At 39.5% G+C, this 16303-nt stretch overlaps 1 protein-coding gene across 1 annotated transcript in view; it reads left to right on the top strand.

Annotated features, from left to right (window-relative positions):
* Positions 1-640: 640 nt before the first annotated feature.
* Positions 641-16303, top strand: part of GUCY1B1 (guanylate cyclase 1 soluble subunit beta 1) — a 51902-nt gene continuing 36239 nt past the window's right edge. Inside the window, exons 1-2 of the mRNA XM_044912590.1 lie at positions 641-733; positions 1402-1475. Of these exons, the coding sequence (XP_044768525.1) occupies positions 731-733; positions 1402-1475 (77 nt within the window). The 5' untranslated portion in view covers positions 641-730. The remainder of the gene's footprint in view (positions 734-1401; positions 1476-16303) is intronic.

The raw sequence follows: 16303 nt of genomic DNA, 5'->3' as shown, positions 1-16303 counted from the left end.
AGTTGGGTTTGACAGGATGCTCACCAAACTGTATTATCATGCTCATCAAATTGAATGAATACTTTAGCTGGCTCACTCAACTAGTCTCATTAACTACAAGTAGTATGTGTTAAGCTCAGTATTATTAGCTTTCAGTTTGCCAAAAGCTGTTGAGGAATCAAGCCACAAAGGAAATGTTTATCTGCAAGAGGACGATGAACATGAGGATGCTGACCATGAGGGTGTATTCCTTTTTAGGGCTTGTCTGTTGCAGTACACACACACACATTCTCTCTCTCTCTCTCTCCTTAGTTTTTGCTACCCTTGAAGGCAGACCTTTGGGTAAGAATACATTTGGTGGGACCACAACAGCTGTATTCTTCCTCCCCCGGAATTCATGCAAGAAGCGAAACTGGGGCTTCTCCGTCGTCATGTAATGGCCTCAAATGAAAGCCTTGTCACCGGGGCGGGGACTGGAAGGCACTGGAGCGCCCGAGCGCAGAGAGCATCCGAATTCCCTCCTCTGTCGCTGACTGGTTGAAAACCGGGAGGCAACGACCAGCCTCCAGCGGCTCGACTCTCGATTGGCTGCGAAGAGGTGGCAATCAGGGCGGGCCGAGGCTCTGCGCTGCTTCCAGCTCTATGCTGCCGCCGCGGTCCTGTTGCGCGGTCGCTGCTGCAGCCGCCACCCGGGTCCCTTCGGCCGTGCCTCTGCGTGGGGGCTGCCTCCTCGGCTCGGGTCGCAGACACCATGGTGAGTGCCTCCAGCCGGGGCAGGCTAGGAACCTCACGCCGTGCCTCGCCGGGCCTGGTTGCCCAAGGGAACCGGCCGCGCCACCCGAGCTTGGCGCGGGGGCCGGGGGAGCGCACCGCAGGTCGCGGGAGCAGTCTCTCTGTTTCGCCTGTGTCCTGGGCAGGGGTAGTGGGAACGCTGGGGGTCGCGACGGGGGCGGTCAGTGCCTTCGCTCCTGAGGGGAGGGTCCGCCACTCGGCATCGCGCCGCCACTTCCCGGGCTCGGGAAGGGGACTTGCGGCTGAGGCGCGGGGGCTTTTCGTCTCAGGCGGACCCCACCGGCGTGGGTGGTTGAGGGCCAGTGGCGGGGGATGTGCCGGGTTCGCGTCCCCTTTGCCACACTTTCCCTGATGCCCAGCCTGCTTCGGAGCGGTGACAGGTGAGCGGAGGGGTAAGAAGGTGGCATGGCGACGGGGCGGACGGTGGCGGAAAAGATCGGCCTTTGATTGGGGTGGAGGTGGCGCGCGTCTGATGCCTCTCTTTAGCACCGAGTACCCCGAACCGAGCGGAGCCAGAGGGCAGGGGACAAGGTTAAACCAGAGCTGTGACAGCTGATGCTGCAGCCCACCCTCGAGCCCCCTCCCACCCACCGCTGGTCCCTGGCGCTCAGGTTTCCCCTGTCCCTGCAGTACGGATTTGTGAATCACGCGCTGGAGCTGCTGGTGATCCGCAATTACGGGCCGGAGGTGTGGGAAGACATCAAGTAAGTGACTGGCCCCTCTAGCTTGGGCCCCGCTCTGGCGACGCGCGCTGCGTGTACGTGCGTCCGTGTGTGTGTGTGTGTGTGTGTATGTGTGTGTGCGTGTGCGCGCGCGAGGTGGGGTGGGGGTGGGGGTGGGGGGCGTCCCGGGGCGGCCCCGGCGCTGTCCCCCGCGCCTCATTGCATTCTCCGCTTCCTGCCTGGGTCGCGGGCGCTCATCCTCGGAGATGCCTCCGCCCGCCGCTCCCGGCTGCAGCTGCGCTCCCACGCTCCGGAGCGGGGACCCGGAGAGGAGGGGCGGCCGGGGCGGGGCTGCGAGGGCGAAAGCCAGGGGAAGGAGCCCCCGGGGTCACCGCGGCCTCCCGACCCGGCCTGAGCGTGGGAACGCTCTGCCAGCGCCCGGGCGGCTCCGAGCCTCTGCAAGCCGGGCGACTCCCACGCGGAGAGGGGCCCCGGGGACCACTAAGGCCTCCGCGACGTTCAAAGAGCCTGAGGCCTTAGAAACAAACAGGAAACCTTGGCTCGTTTAGAATTTACACACCTCGAAGACACATAAAATAGTTAAGCCTTTTTGGTGTGCCAAAACTCACTTCTCTTGAGATGATTTCTTGAGCAACTGAATCAAGTGCATTTATTCATTTGAAATAAAGTAAAATTGGATTTTTTTCTTTCATTTTCTCAAAATCTACCCCTCCCCCTTCTTTTTGGCTTCTGCTATGGTGAAGGCTGCCATGTAGGAGAGCATCCTAGTTTCAGTCTAGCGCTGACGGTACTTTGGATGCGGACGGAAATACCACAGCCACCTGAGACTTTAAGCCTGTTGGAATGATGGATCATTTCCGCGGGCATGTTGAACATTTCGATCTAACAAAATTCTTTCTTCTCTTACTCTGGTGAAATTTGCGTTTGACTTGTATAGATGAGCACAACCAACTAGCTATACCAAAACCATGTATAAGGGTTTTCATCCTGGAGCGATGGAGCGACAATAGGTCACATTGAAATGGAAGTAGAGGAAGTGATTACCTGGGTGGGCGGAGGAGAACACATTGTTATTCTTTACTTTCATTTCCTGACCTCACTGACTTCATTTTGTTATATCAAGTAGGTGGTGTTTTCATGCTATTTTTTTCTAAATACATTGCAACTGTTGGCAGTCAATTCTAACAAGTCTTATGATGCAGTTACATGATAATGATTTCTTTTAAATATCCGTTTCCATGGAAACGGCCAGGGTTAAATATTAAGCTCTAGAATGCGACTTTTCTCTTCCTTGGGTCTGTACCGTTGAGCCTGGTTTCATGTTCCATGAGCCAATTATGTTACCCACAGGGCATATCCACATATTATAAAGAGAAGTGGAGATTTGGAAATTATGGATTGAATCAAATGAGTATTTAGGTACTAAAGCTTACTTAGGGATTTGAGTAAAGTAGATTTGGATCTACTTTATTAATGCCTTCATAATTTTTATTATGCTTGTTAGAGTTATAGAGAAGGCAGACGTCAAAAGCAAGATTTTAGACTGTAATTTAAGTATAGGATTATCTTTAAGCCACTTTGTGAATTTATGAAAGCATCATGCATATCACCCACATGTTTTCTCATCCATAATATAGAAATCTCCAAATTTCTGAGAGAATATGCTATGACAATATATTTGAAATTTTGAGGGCACAATAAAAAATAGCTATTATGGCTAAATAGCTATTATGTGTTTAAACCAGATTTAGAGTGTATGTCCTACCCACTACCAACTTAAATCACTGTTAAATACAAAGATGAAAAATATGCTTTATAGAGAAATGTATCAGAAATTTTCAAAAATTAAATTATCACTGATTTGTTTGTATTGGCCACATTTTCCCCAGAGAAGGTCAAAATATCGAAAAATATTCAAATTCCACTGGTGTGAGAACTTAACTCTCTCAAAGTAGGCTAAGAACTTTGTTACATTCTACTTTAAAAAACAGTGTATTGATTTTTAATTAAACATCAATATCTTTTAACTCACTGATTTATCTCTAAGTATTTCTGGACAGTATTCTTAATCTGTTCAAGTGTTGATAATTTAAATCATTCAAAATCTTTTTTTCTGGTAAAATGAAACAAATCATATGTGTCTTTTTATATGTACCCCTGCAACAATTATGTACCCCAGCAAGGGGAATACTGTTAGTTAAACTAGTGTTGTAATGCAGGTGTTAACTTTAATCATTTTTGTCTGAGCATCCCTTTTGTTGGAGCCCTTATTGTCTTGGGTAGCATTTAGGATCTGGAATAGAGAACATTGTTCAGTTTTCTGTGTTGAGAGGGATTAAAGCAGCTCATTGGTTTCCAACCCAGTCAGTACCCCTGAGGGGTGACTTTGTACTCCCTGGAAGAGCATTTGCTTAGCAGAGCAAAGAGATTCTCACTGCCTAGGGGCAGGAGAGGAGAATTTGGAGGAGCTTAATTTGAAAATGCTCCTTGGAAGATTCTGATGCCTCCTCTCAATTTCATCTTCTACTCCAGGAGGGGAAGGATCACTGTAACCAATGGTTCAATATGCAAAATATACAATACACTTTCTGTTTTAACTTTTTATGAAAAACTAAATGTGTGACTTTTTTTTTTTTGGTCTCCGTGAGTACCAAACGTCTCCATCTTCCTTTTTGGTCTGTGAGAAACTATACAAATCAATATTTATAAAACTTTATATAACATTTTTTTTTGGTTTAGTAGGAAATAGCTATACATTCTTCATGAGAAAGGATGCCAAACATTTAATGACAAATAAAACCCTAAGTAACAGATTCCAGACAGCAAATTTTAAGTGGTAGGAGCCAAAAATGCTTCATTGTAAACTCTGTATCCACTTACACTCTTACCAATCATATAACCATTTCACAGAGGCTTTAAATTCTTCCTTTTAAGAAAAAAAAAAAATCTAGACTAAGGGTCAGCAAACATTCTCTTAAAGGGCCAGATAGTAAATAATCCAGGTGCTGCAGGCCAAAAGTCAATATTGAGGTTATTATGTAGGTATGGACATAACTGTTAAAATGTGACTATCTAAAATATAAAAATGATTCTTTGCTCTCAGACCAGACAATTGGGGCAGTGGCCTGGATTTAATCCATGGGTTGTAGTTTGCTAACCTCTGATCTAGACCAAATATACATATGAAAAAGAAAAAGAGACCTCTGAATCTATTTTAAATCTTGTTTTGTTGGTTTCTTTTCAATTTTCACATGGTCCTTTCTAGAAGCCGTGGTCCCAAGGTGATGAAAAAAATCAATCATCATTTCAGAGAAAACATGAAGTCAGGATATAGCTATTAGAAAAGCACCTAACTACTTGATTTAATCATTTCTGTTATTTTTCCATCATCCCTGGCAAAACTAATCATTGCATCAAATTAATGGGTTCAATTTTAGATTGGTTTAACTTCACTGAAACATAAAGATGGATTCAAAAAACTGAAAAAAATCTAAGATGATTAAAAGTTTATCGAAAACAAGCAAACAAAATGACTTCCTAAAAACTATTTTGCCTCGAGTTGAGCAGGCCAAGGAACAAATTAAAAATAGATATGAAACTCCATAGTGCTATACAGTACATGGCTTAGCCCTTCTCTGTCTTACTAAAAGGTATGAGATAAATATTTGGATCGAAATTTTAGTATGAGATTTGAAAGGATGTAATCACACCATTAGTTGGTACATGTTGGAGCAATTCCTCTAGAAGGCTGTCAATCATTTTCCTTGAATAAAGAATTCATATATGTTTAGTTTTAACTGATTTACCCACAGCAGGGCAGCATACTTTTTCATTCATTGATTTATTCCTTTTTTTCATTTTCTAGTTAAGCTTAGTCTTAATGAGCATAGTGTAGTGTTTTAGGCACTGAGGGTAGAAAAGTAAGATATACTCCTTGCCTCTAAATAAAATCTTATCATGCTACTAACTCTTTTCAGAGTTATCAGGATATTTTTGTCTTATTTTTTCTTGAATTTTCTGCCTATAACACAGACATGGAAGGATTTCTGCCCGTAACTCAAGCATAGAAACATGCTTATCTTCCAGTTTTGAAATTAATGTATCTAGTTGAATTTGCTAATCACAAATTAATCATTATGGTTCATATAGGCACATGCTTTGCTATAAGCTAGTTATGTGATTTTCCCAAGTTGCCTAAGTTTTCTAAGCCTTTTGGCGTAAGGAGAACATAATACCTATTGTATAGAGTTGTTGTAACATGTTGAAAAATATCTGAAAGTGCTTAGCACAGTTTTTGAAAAGGAACTATTTAATAAATGGTAACTATTATTAATGTCATCCAGAACCAAAATTTTTCAACTTTTCTCTTCCCCAGCTCACCTGAAAGATATGAAGTTCTCCTTTAAGCAACAGTAGCTCATTGAGGTCTACATAAACTAAATGTTCCCTCATCACTCTAGGATAAGTAGTAACTTCCTTGTCATTTTCACTTGTTTTTCTCCTTTGTCCATTCTGTGCAACTGATACCAGTTCTTTGAATTTGAAGTGCCCCTGAGACTCTCCTCTTCTTTCATTCTGGCTCCTAACACTTTCCTTTGTCCTTCTCTTAACAGCACTATGACTGGGTTCTCTGTGTCTGACTTGTCCCACCCACCTTCTCCATTCTGCAGATTGTGGGAGGATTGTTACTTTCATGATGCTGCTTCCACTTTGGAATCAATCTTACATTTTTCTCATCCTCCCTCCCCTAATCCTTATTTATTGTTTGAAAATGTAGCATTTGCTCCTCATATACATTTTATAAAAAAAAAAAAATTAAAACAAGCAAAATAAGGCACTATGTTTTGCCATATTTTATTTATCTTATTTTTTTAAGATTGTATTTATTTATGTGATAGGGAGAGAGAGAGAGTGAGAGAGAGCACAAGCAGGGGGAGCAGCAGGCAGAGGGAGAGGGAGAAGCAGGCTCCCTGCTGAGCAAGGAGCCTGATGGGGCTTGATCCCAGAACTCTGGGATCATGACCTGAGCTGAAGGCAGATGCTTAAACCACTGAGCCACCCAGTGCCCCTATGTTTTGTCATATTTTAATCAGATTTTCATATTCATGAGGCCATACAATTAAATTTCTATACCTTTCTGTACCCTTGTTCAAGTAGGTTTTTATATATCACTGGTACTCTATATTTTAAAAACTGTTTAAAATTTCCAGTCCTTTCCTCTCTGCAATTTCAGTTGAGTGCAACAGTACCCATTTGAAATTGGAAAGACTTTTCCAGCTCATTTTTTTTCCTGCTTTATTGAGATATAATTGACACATAACATTGTGTAAGTTTAAGGCGTACGATGTGTTGATTAGATACATTTATGAAGTGTGAAATGATTGCCACGTGTGAATTGATTGCCACCATAGTATTAGTTACCACTTCTATTACACAGTTATCATTTCTTTTTTGTGGTAAGAACATTTAAGCTCTACTCTCTTAGTAACATTCAAGTATATGATACAATGTTATTAGTTATAATCAGCTTGTTAATCTTACAACTGGCAGTCTTACCCTTTGCACAACAGCTCCCCATTTCCCCCACCCCCACCCCTTGGTAACCGCCACTTTACTCGTTTCTCTGAGTTTGTCCTTTGTAGATTCCACAGATAAGTGAGTGCAATATTGTTTGTTGTTTGTTTATTTTTAGTGATAAACCTGAGCTTCCAAGAGGTTAAGGGACTGTCCTAGGGGATTATATACAGGAAGCTAAAAGGTCGGGACTCCAACCCTGCTCTTCTGGTGCCAGGTGATAGAAACGCTTCTCTTAAGATAGAAATAGGAGCTAATGTAATATACATATAAAAATGAAACCATATTGGGTGCCTGGGTGGCTCAGTTGGTTAAGCGACTGCCTTCGGCTCAGGTCATGATCCTGGAGTCCCGGGATCGAGTCCCGCATCAGGCTCCCTGCTCAGCAGGGAGTCTGCTTCTCCCTCTGACCCTCACCCCTCTCATGCCCTCTCTCTCAAATAAATAAATAAAATCTTTAAAAAAAAATGAAACCATATTGTCACACCCAGAAACTTCCTCGGTCCGAATAAAAAAATAATATACAGATAAAAATAGGTAAATTAGATAATTGTTAGGATCAAGACCTTTTCCTGTAGGAAGACCTGCTAGTTAGCCTGAAAGATGGAGGTAGGCACAGTCTGTTGGTTGATAAGGTCACTAGCATTTGAAGTTATTCTTCCTAGGAGAAAGATGTCCGTGTGTAAATCCCTCCACATATCTGCCAGTGAGCTCTTCACCTAAGACTCTCCCGGAACCTGGACCATGTCTGGTGAGCAGCATGATGTGTAAGTGATAGGCCAGGTCATAGCCTGATCCCAGGGTATTTCTTTGATGATTTGAAGCATCCCCCTGAAATCAAGGTAAGTCTTTGTTTTACTTGCAATACTTGCAAATATTTTCTGCAATTTTTGAGAATTGAACAAAAAATTATAGAAACATATTTAATTAGGTATTTCAGAGAAGGAGCTTTGCTCATTAACATCAGAGCCAGAGGAAAAATTAGAAAATCTGTATTCTCCCTTTTGACCTATCCAGACATAGCTGTGGCCGATGTTAACTAGACATTGCTACTGTTTACAAGGAACAATGTCCTTTCGACTCTTGCCTCTCTGCAGGAAAAGGGACTTTAGCACATGTTTCTCTTCAGTGTGTTGGAAAGGGATAGTTATGAGTCGATAGTGTGTAGACATTAACAGGAAAACACGCTTTAAGAAATCTGTATAACTGGCCCAGTTCAGAGGGTGACAACTCAGAAGACATGAGTACTTGCAGCTTTTCCATCTGCTTCTTTGCTTCGTTGTTCATTAAACAGGAAACAGTGGGAAAATGGTGTTTTTGTGCCTAGTAAGACGGAGCACCTTTTTTCTGTCGAAAGATATTGAGGTTAAAGAAGTCTCTATTCCAGGTAAAAGGCAAATATTCTGAAGTAGTTTTTGTACCTCTTTGTTACTGTGGTTTTGGATCCATTGCATATTCTGATCTACTTACCGTTCATTGTCGAATCAAGAAATATTAAATTTTTGTTTTATTGAAATTCTTTGTGATCAATTTTCATATCACTCAAACGTGGGGACCTTTCAGTCCACATACCCTGCTTTCTCTCAGCACTCCAACCTCATGGGCCAGTTTTCAGTTCTTGAAGACTTTGAATTTTTTTATTATTATTATGTTATGTTAATCACCATGCATTACATCATTAGTTTTTGATGTAGTGTTCCATGATTCATTGTTTGTGCATAACACCCAGTGCTCCATGCAGAACGTGCCCTCTTTAATACCCATCACCAGGCTAACCCATCCTCCCACCCCCCTCCCCTCTAGATCCCTCAGTTTGTTTCTCAGAGTCCATCATCTCTCATGGTTTGTCTCCCCCTCCAATTTCTCCCCCTTCATTTGTCCCTTCCTACTATCTTCTTTTTTTTTTTTTTTTAACATATAATGTATTATTTGTTGCAAAGGTACAGGTCTGTGATTCATCAGTCTTACACAATTCACAGTGCTCACCATAGCAGATACCCTCCCCAGTGTCCACCACCCAGTCACCCCATCCCTCCCACCCCCCACCACTCCAGCAACCCTCAGTTTGTTTCCTGAGATTAAGAATTCCTCATATCGGTGAGGTCATATTATGTGTCTGGATAACACCTGTGCTTAGCAGATTCTCCTCTTCACTCTCCCCATCCCCTACCCAGAAATGGGAATGTGTTTCAGCTCTGAGATGGCAAAACAAATGTGACTTCTTAAAGGAAGGCTTCTCTCACCTCCGAAACTGTGATTTTTCTTTATGGTACATACCAGGGTTTATAATTATGTATTTCTATTATTGATTAATATTTGTTTTGTCTCGGTAGATTCTAGGCTTTGTAGCAGTTACCTAAGAAAGAGCCTGGTATATTGTGGTCTTTATCTTCTCTCTCTCTCTCTCTCTCTCTCTTTCCCCCATGTGTATGTGTGTATGTGTTGTGTGTGTGTATATGTGTGGTGTGTTATTATATATATAATATATTATATATATAATCCTTCACATTTTTAATTTCTAGGGAGTAGAACACATACACATTCACAGATTTTTTTTCTATAACCAGGATTTAGTATGTCAGATTGATGACATTTATAACCACTATTTAACACAATATAAACTCTGTTGAAATGGACTTTTTTTTTTTTTTTTTTAATATCAGCAAAGGCAGAAGATAGAGTAGTATATTATAGCAGCTCCTTTTGGAAGAGTCAGAGTTCTTTTGTGTCATCTCCCTCTGTGTATGTATATAATAGAAGATTGAAAACACTACTGTTGAATTACCAATTTCATATACCAAAAACCAGCTACTGGATTGGATTCAGGACAAGACTGAATCCTTTAGCAAGTGTCTAAAAGCTGGGTAGATACAGTGCTGTTTAAAGTCAGTGTTATAATCTGTAGATAAACGTTTGTAATACTGAAATTAAATGTAAAACCCAGACGAGAATGCTCATCATGTCATTCAGTTTTGAACGTAACAGCTCATATATACCGCACACTTACCATAAGCTTCCTCAGTCCCAGTCCCCACTATTGAAAAGTGCTTTATACTCATTGTCTCACCTAATCCTCACAACCACCAGAGAGAATAGAGTTGTTCATTGTCCTTGTTTTGTAAGTAAGGGAACTGAGCCTTCAAGACTTTAAAGCCCTGTGTCAAATCACTCAGCTGTTAATCATCACAGCAAGGATTTGAACAGAGATAGGCTTGCAATGATTATATTATGTGCTTTCCCGCAAAGAGAAGAACCTTCTTTCCAAAGGCAGCCAGTTTAGCATGGGCCTGGGCAATATGCATGTGTATTAGTACTACTCATTTTTGTTTTTGTTTTCCTGGGCTTTTCAAGCACTTATACAGGTGATTTTGGCGATGACATTTTTAGAGGTGGTTTTATTCACCAACTAGCACATTTATTAAAGAAAACCAGAGTCTCAGAAATTTTGAGCAACCCATTTATTTTTAGAAGAGCTGTGACTCAGCAGGTCACAAGGTGAGTTCATGATGAAGTGCACACACAAAGATCTAAGTGAATTCATTTGTCTGATGAAGCTACTGAAAATGCCTCATATGAGATGTTTATGGATGTGCCTTCAGAATTCGGGCAGTTACTAATGAGACTCTTTGGCAACCTGTACAAAGAAAGAAAATGCAATTATATATCAAGAGTGATGTCACTTTGCCTCAATATGTGTCACTCTTGACAGCATTTACTGTTACTGTTTATAGTACTTGGATGAGTGAACACATTGCCTTAAGGAGGGACCTTTATTAACTGAAAGAGACTCCAAGCAGGAAGCCATTGCTGCATTTAAAGGACCCATCTCTCCCCTTCTCCCCTCGGCAGCTGCCGTAATCCAGAGTTTCTCCTGTGCAGATTCAGACCTAGTGTGAATCCACTACTGAAAATTGAGAGGTCATTAATACTTCACAACCACTCAGAAAAAAAACAATGTGAATTTTTAACTTTTTAGATATTATATAGAGTAATCTGTGTTTTGTAAGTGGGGGAATTTCAATTTTAGTACTGGTTGGACACAACTCAGCATTTATGATGTCCTTACTGTACACTAAAATAGACCATCTTGGGGCTATTGTCAAGATGACATCTACATTCTGTTTTTTAATTAAACATGTTCTGTGATAATGGTTTTCAAAGATAACTGGTCAGGTTGACTGTTTGATGTGTGCTCACCTTTTCCTTCTGAGGTCAGACCCTATTTTGAGACTTTATTTTTAAGATGCCTGTACTCAGGGTCTACTTCACAGAACACCTGCTTTCTTACCTCTATGAGAAACCTCTTTACTTAAAGGTCAGGTCCTTCTAGTACACTAAACTTATCTGAAAAGTGTATAATAGCAGGAATTCAGTGTCAGAATATGAATTCAGTTTTTTGTACATTCACATTTCACAGTTAAGGGTTAACTCCTTAAGTATGGAGTTATGAGAAATGCTGCCTGGGTATTTATGACAAATTGTGTACCTAGTCTTTAAAAATTAAATGGTAGCTTGAAAACAAACTGCTCAGTTTTGCCAGTAATGTTTGATTGCTTGATTTTTAATAGGCATTTAGAAACATGTGAGGGAAATGGGTTTAATTAATACATTCACTTCTTTTAAAAGATTCATACATTTATTGAGCGCATGTTCCAGCACTTGGGTTAGGCACCAATGATTAGAAAAGCAAAAGGCAAAAGCCAAAACCACAGAACACCACAGTTAAAATACCTACTACTCTTTTGGGGAAAGGTAATTAGTGTAAATAAATGATCAATTTATATTCCAACAAATAGCCATCACTAAAAGAGGGAAATGACTACTAGGAAAATTGTTCATGTGCGCCTACTTAATTTTTAAACACTTGCTCTGGCTACAAATATATGGAACATGATGATTTCTTATTCCATCTCTAGGTGAGAGCTTGGTCTTTTATTTTTAAAGTCCTTAGGGGAGACAGGACTTATTTGTTCTTGGCTATTTGAATTAAGAGAACTTACCATCAAATCAACAAATTAAGTGCACCTTTAGTTTGACATTTTTGATGCTGAATACAAATTCCCAATATTTGATTGTCATTTCTTTCCTTCTCCTCCTCTCCACTTACCAGTTTGTCTTCCTCCTCCTTCCTCTTCTTCAACAACTAAAATATTGTTGGTTGGCTGTATTGGGCATTAAATGGGTGGGAGACACTATTCTCAATCTGTTATGTAGACTAATGCTGCCATCCAACAGGACTCCAGGTAAGTACTGCTGTTCCTCTATTTTACAGATGAAGAAACAGAAACACTGAGAGGTGAACCTGCCCAAGCTTAGTGCAGCCTCCTGTGGAAGTAGCTTAGCTGCTTCTTTTGCATGCTGTGTGAGAAAACACTCTGACTTATGGTACAGATGAAACCAGATGAGTTTCTCTCTGTTTAGGTTTACTAGTTAACCAAAGAAAGGGCCTTTTTTCCCCCACTTCATCCAACCTCATTTAAGCCACCTAAAAAATAAATCTCTTAATATGTCTTACCGTATGCTGACTTCTTTTATTGAATAATGCACCAAGTAGAAAAATGTAATGCTTAGCCCAAATACAGTTATTGAGTATATAGGTAAAGATAACACAAACTACTGCAATCGATATTTGGAAAGAGGGGGAAGACTGTATTCTTTGGGGTTATCCAAGAGATATTTAAAATAATAGGAAGCAGCAGGATATAATAACACAAACTCGGATATATGATGATAATAGTTCTATCGGTTGCATTTCATAAATGAACACTATTGAATATATTTTAATCCAGTTTACTTCTGGGTTCATATGATATTTGCTGTCATTCCATTTACATAGAAATACAGTTAATAGCTACAAAGATACTCATCACAACATTGTTGTGAGAGTTATTGGAAAAAAAAGTATGTCCAAAATCTTTCATTTTTGAGAAAATTTAAAATTGTTTCGCAGATCAACCTCTGGTTTTTTCACATGTAAACTCAATATAATTTAAATAACAGGGAATTACATCCTTGCTTTGTGTATACAACAATTTAAACAAAGTTAATGCTCAGAAAATATATTCTGAAAGGTGAGTGAATCTAGAAAATTGGGTTAGTGTACTTGGCTGAATTTGGATAATTTAAGCACAAAAGAAATTCTGTCAAGAAAATAAACCTTAAATATTGTTAGAAATGTTGTATCTATATATTTGAAGCATCCTTTACTTTTGCTTTTAAAAAAAAAGAAACTTATGGAGAATTATGAGGTGAGCTAATATTACCTGAATTATAGAAATTGTTTATGTAATCTGAATATTAGCTTACTTCCCAGCTTTTCTTTGCTGGTTATCCTCTGTGGTTTTAAGTAGCGAGGGAAAAAAACATCTCCAAGAGGAGCAAAGGAAGAGTGTAATGTCAGAAGGAGGCCCACTGAAGCTTCCCTCAAAAAATAGTGGCAGATATATCTTCAAGATGTATCTGAGAGATGGTTATTATCATCTCTGCACCCTCTGGAGGCTAAATCATTTGACAGCATAAAGTCTGAACAAATACAAATTTGTCCAGAAGTTAGAAGAAAAGTAGTATTGAGAATTAAGACACATTGAGAAGGTATTTCTAGTAGCTTCTTTGATCTTATTGCCTGAAATTAATTCTTTTGCATACTACTCCTTTTGCACTGTAAATTTTCCTTTCCCCTGAAGAGGGAAAAAGATGAAGAATGATTTACAGAAGAAAGGAAAATGGGTCCAGAAAGATTAGGTCATAGAGATCAATTTTACCACCTAAAATCTTGCTGGGAAATTAACTTCTCCAAGGAAGCCTCTCATAATCATTATTTTATTTTATTTTATTTTATTTTTTTAAAGAGTTTATTTATTTATTCATGAGAGACAGAGAGAGAGAAAGAGAAGCAGAGGGAGAAGCAGGCCCGAAGCGGGACTCGATCCCAGGACCCTGGGATCATGACCTGAGCCGAAGGCAGACGCTCAACCGTCTGAGCCACCCAGGCGCCCCTAATCATTATTTTAATACTGTATCCTTCCCCTTCTTCCTACATCCCTACTTTCATCGAAACCTTTATCCTCATCTACCTTGTTTTGTAACATTCATCACCTCAAGATAGGTTATAAAATTTGAGTATATAGTTGTTGCTCGTTTCTACCAGTAAAAATGTAAGCTCTTTGAGGGCAGGGATCTTTATTTCCTTCATTAATATATTAAAAGTACTTAGAAAAGTGCCTAGGGCATAATAGGTGCTCAAATATTTGTGGCAAAATACCCCTTTCTGGGGTGAGGTGGGGGGAGAGTAATTAAAGAGCCACTCACAATTCCAAAAGATTTCTAAGATAAATGTAAATAAGGAATCCTAAGTATTTTAAATAATTCATTAGAATTTAGTGTGACATTTTTCAAAGAAGATGATTTTTTCCTTCCATGTACTACTGTTTAATTTATATTTCAGCCTCCCTCCAGGGAGCACGTTGGGCTGATCGTTTCAGGAAGTAAAGCTTAAAAGATGAGGGAGTTTATTTTATTAAAACAAGAGAAAAGAAAGAAGGAATGCATAGACTCATGGTTAGGGGTTTTCTAGGGAAATGGCCATTCTTCTATTTTATGCAGAGGGATTGAGTATTCTGTTTGTACCTCATTCATTTAACTATTGTTATGGGTTGGTGAGTGTTTCTGAGGAACTGAGTTTATTATAGAAATTTATGTCATCTGATTTATCCCAGTTGGAAGAGAGAAAAGAGGGCACAGTGAGAACATAGATTAATTTATACTTTATTATATATTTAATTAAAATGTATCTATATTTTATTAGAATGCCCTAAATTAGAGGGCATTCAAAATTGTAATCTATTGACCAATGCTATTTTGTAATAAAATGTTAGTGGCAAAGTGAGAAAAATAAGGCTATCCATATCCTTCAACTCAGCAATCCCATTTCTAGGAATTTATTCCATTTTTACATAGAAATACAGTTAATAGGTACAAAGATACTCATCACAACATTGTTTATACTTGCAAAAAAAGAAATCTCAGTATCTACTAAAACTTCAATATGTCTATACAATGCAATTTTATGCAAAGTATAGAAATGTATTGAATGAAATGAAGAGATATCCATCAAATACTAAGTCAAAAAAGGAGATTTTTAAGGCAGTATAATTGTGTGTGTCATCCATACAAGTATATTCAAGCATGAACAACTCAAATATAGTGTTAGCAGTGGTTATTGGGATAGGGGAGGATTCTTTAAAAGGTTTCCCTGCCTATATTTTATATTTTTATACAATTAGAAATTAGAATGTATAAGACACATAATAGCATTTATCGAGACATAAGTCAGTGTTTGTACATTACATCTTCATAATTTGGGGATATTTCACTGACCTTTGGTATTAAAAAGACTTGAGGTTTGGAACATGTGTTCCCTTCATTTAATAGCTATGTAAGTTCAGCAAAAGGAAGACTTCCACTTCTTATATACAGCTCTTTAATTTTTTGAATACGTAGACATGGGAAGCACTATGGCCATTAGTAATACACACACACACACACACACGCATACACACATACACTCCTCAACAGCTTAGAACATATTTTTGCACATTGTATCTCTTAAAATGTGGAAGCTGGGTTATATTACTGCTCTTGTTTTTAAAAAGTGGGGGTTTAATGTTCATGTGCTTTGTGTGAGTTGTCCAAGTTCATTCAGCTGGTAAATTCTGGGCTCTGAAATACAGATCTCTGTGCCTACCAAAATCAGGTTCTTTTTTTTTTTTTTTTTACATGCAATGTTATGCACAACTGCAGGCAAATAAATGGTACGCCCTTAAGCACACAGGGTACTTTTAAAGAATATCTCCATGCCCCCTGGACCTAATCCATGGCACCATTTGGAGTTCTTCCCTTGAGCAGACGCTGGTATTCTAGCCCGGAGAGAGAGAGGAAGGGACTGTGGCCTGCCTTGGCAGCATTTCATGAGTAGCTATTCGAGCTACTGTGTTGCAAGTTCACCTGATGATAGTGGCTGGTTTGTCTTGCATTCTCCTGGCAGCCTACAGGGATTTAGATGAATTGGATTGAGAGTCAGATGGATTTCCAAGCTCTACCTATTTGTGATTTTTAACGCTGGAAAAGATATCAGCAAACTTGTCAGTTCTCTTCTACAGCTGGCAATATTTTGAATAATAGATTTCTCCTTTGGACACTTGTTTGAGAAAAATAATCCAAATCTTATCAAGATAAAAATACTTCTATGATCATGACAACCATTAAAAATGGTAAGT

Source organism: Neomonachus schauinslandi, chromosome 2 (assembly GCF_002201575.2).
Source record: "Neomonachus schauinslandi chromosome 2, ASM220157v2, whole genome shotgun sequence".
NCBI classification, from domain to species: Eukaryota; Metazoa; Chordata; class Mammalia; order Carnivora; family Phocidae; genus Neomonachus; species Neomonachus schauinslandi.
This window is presented reverse-complemented; position numbering and strand designations above follow the sequence as displayed.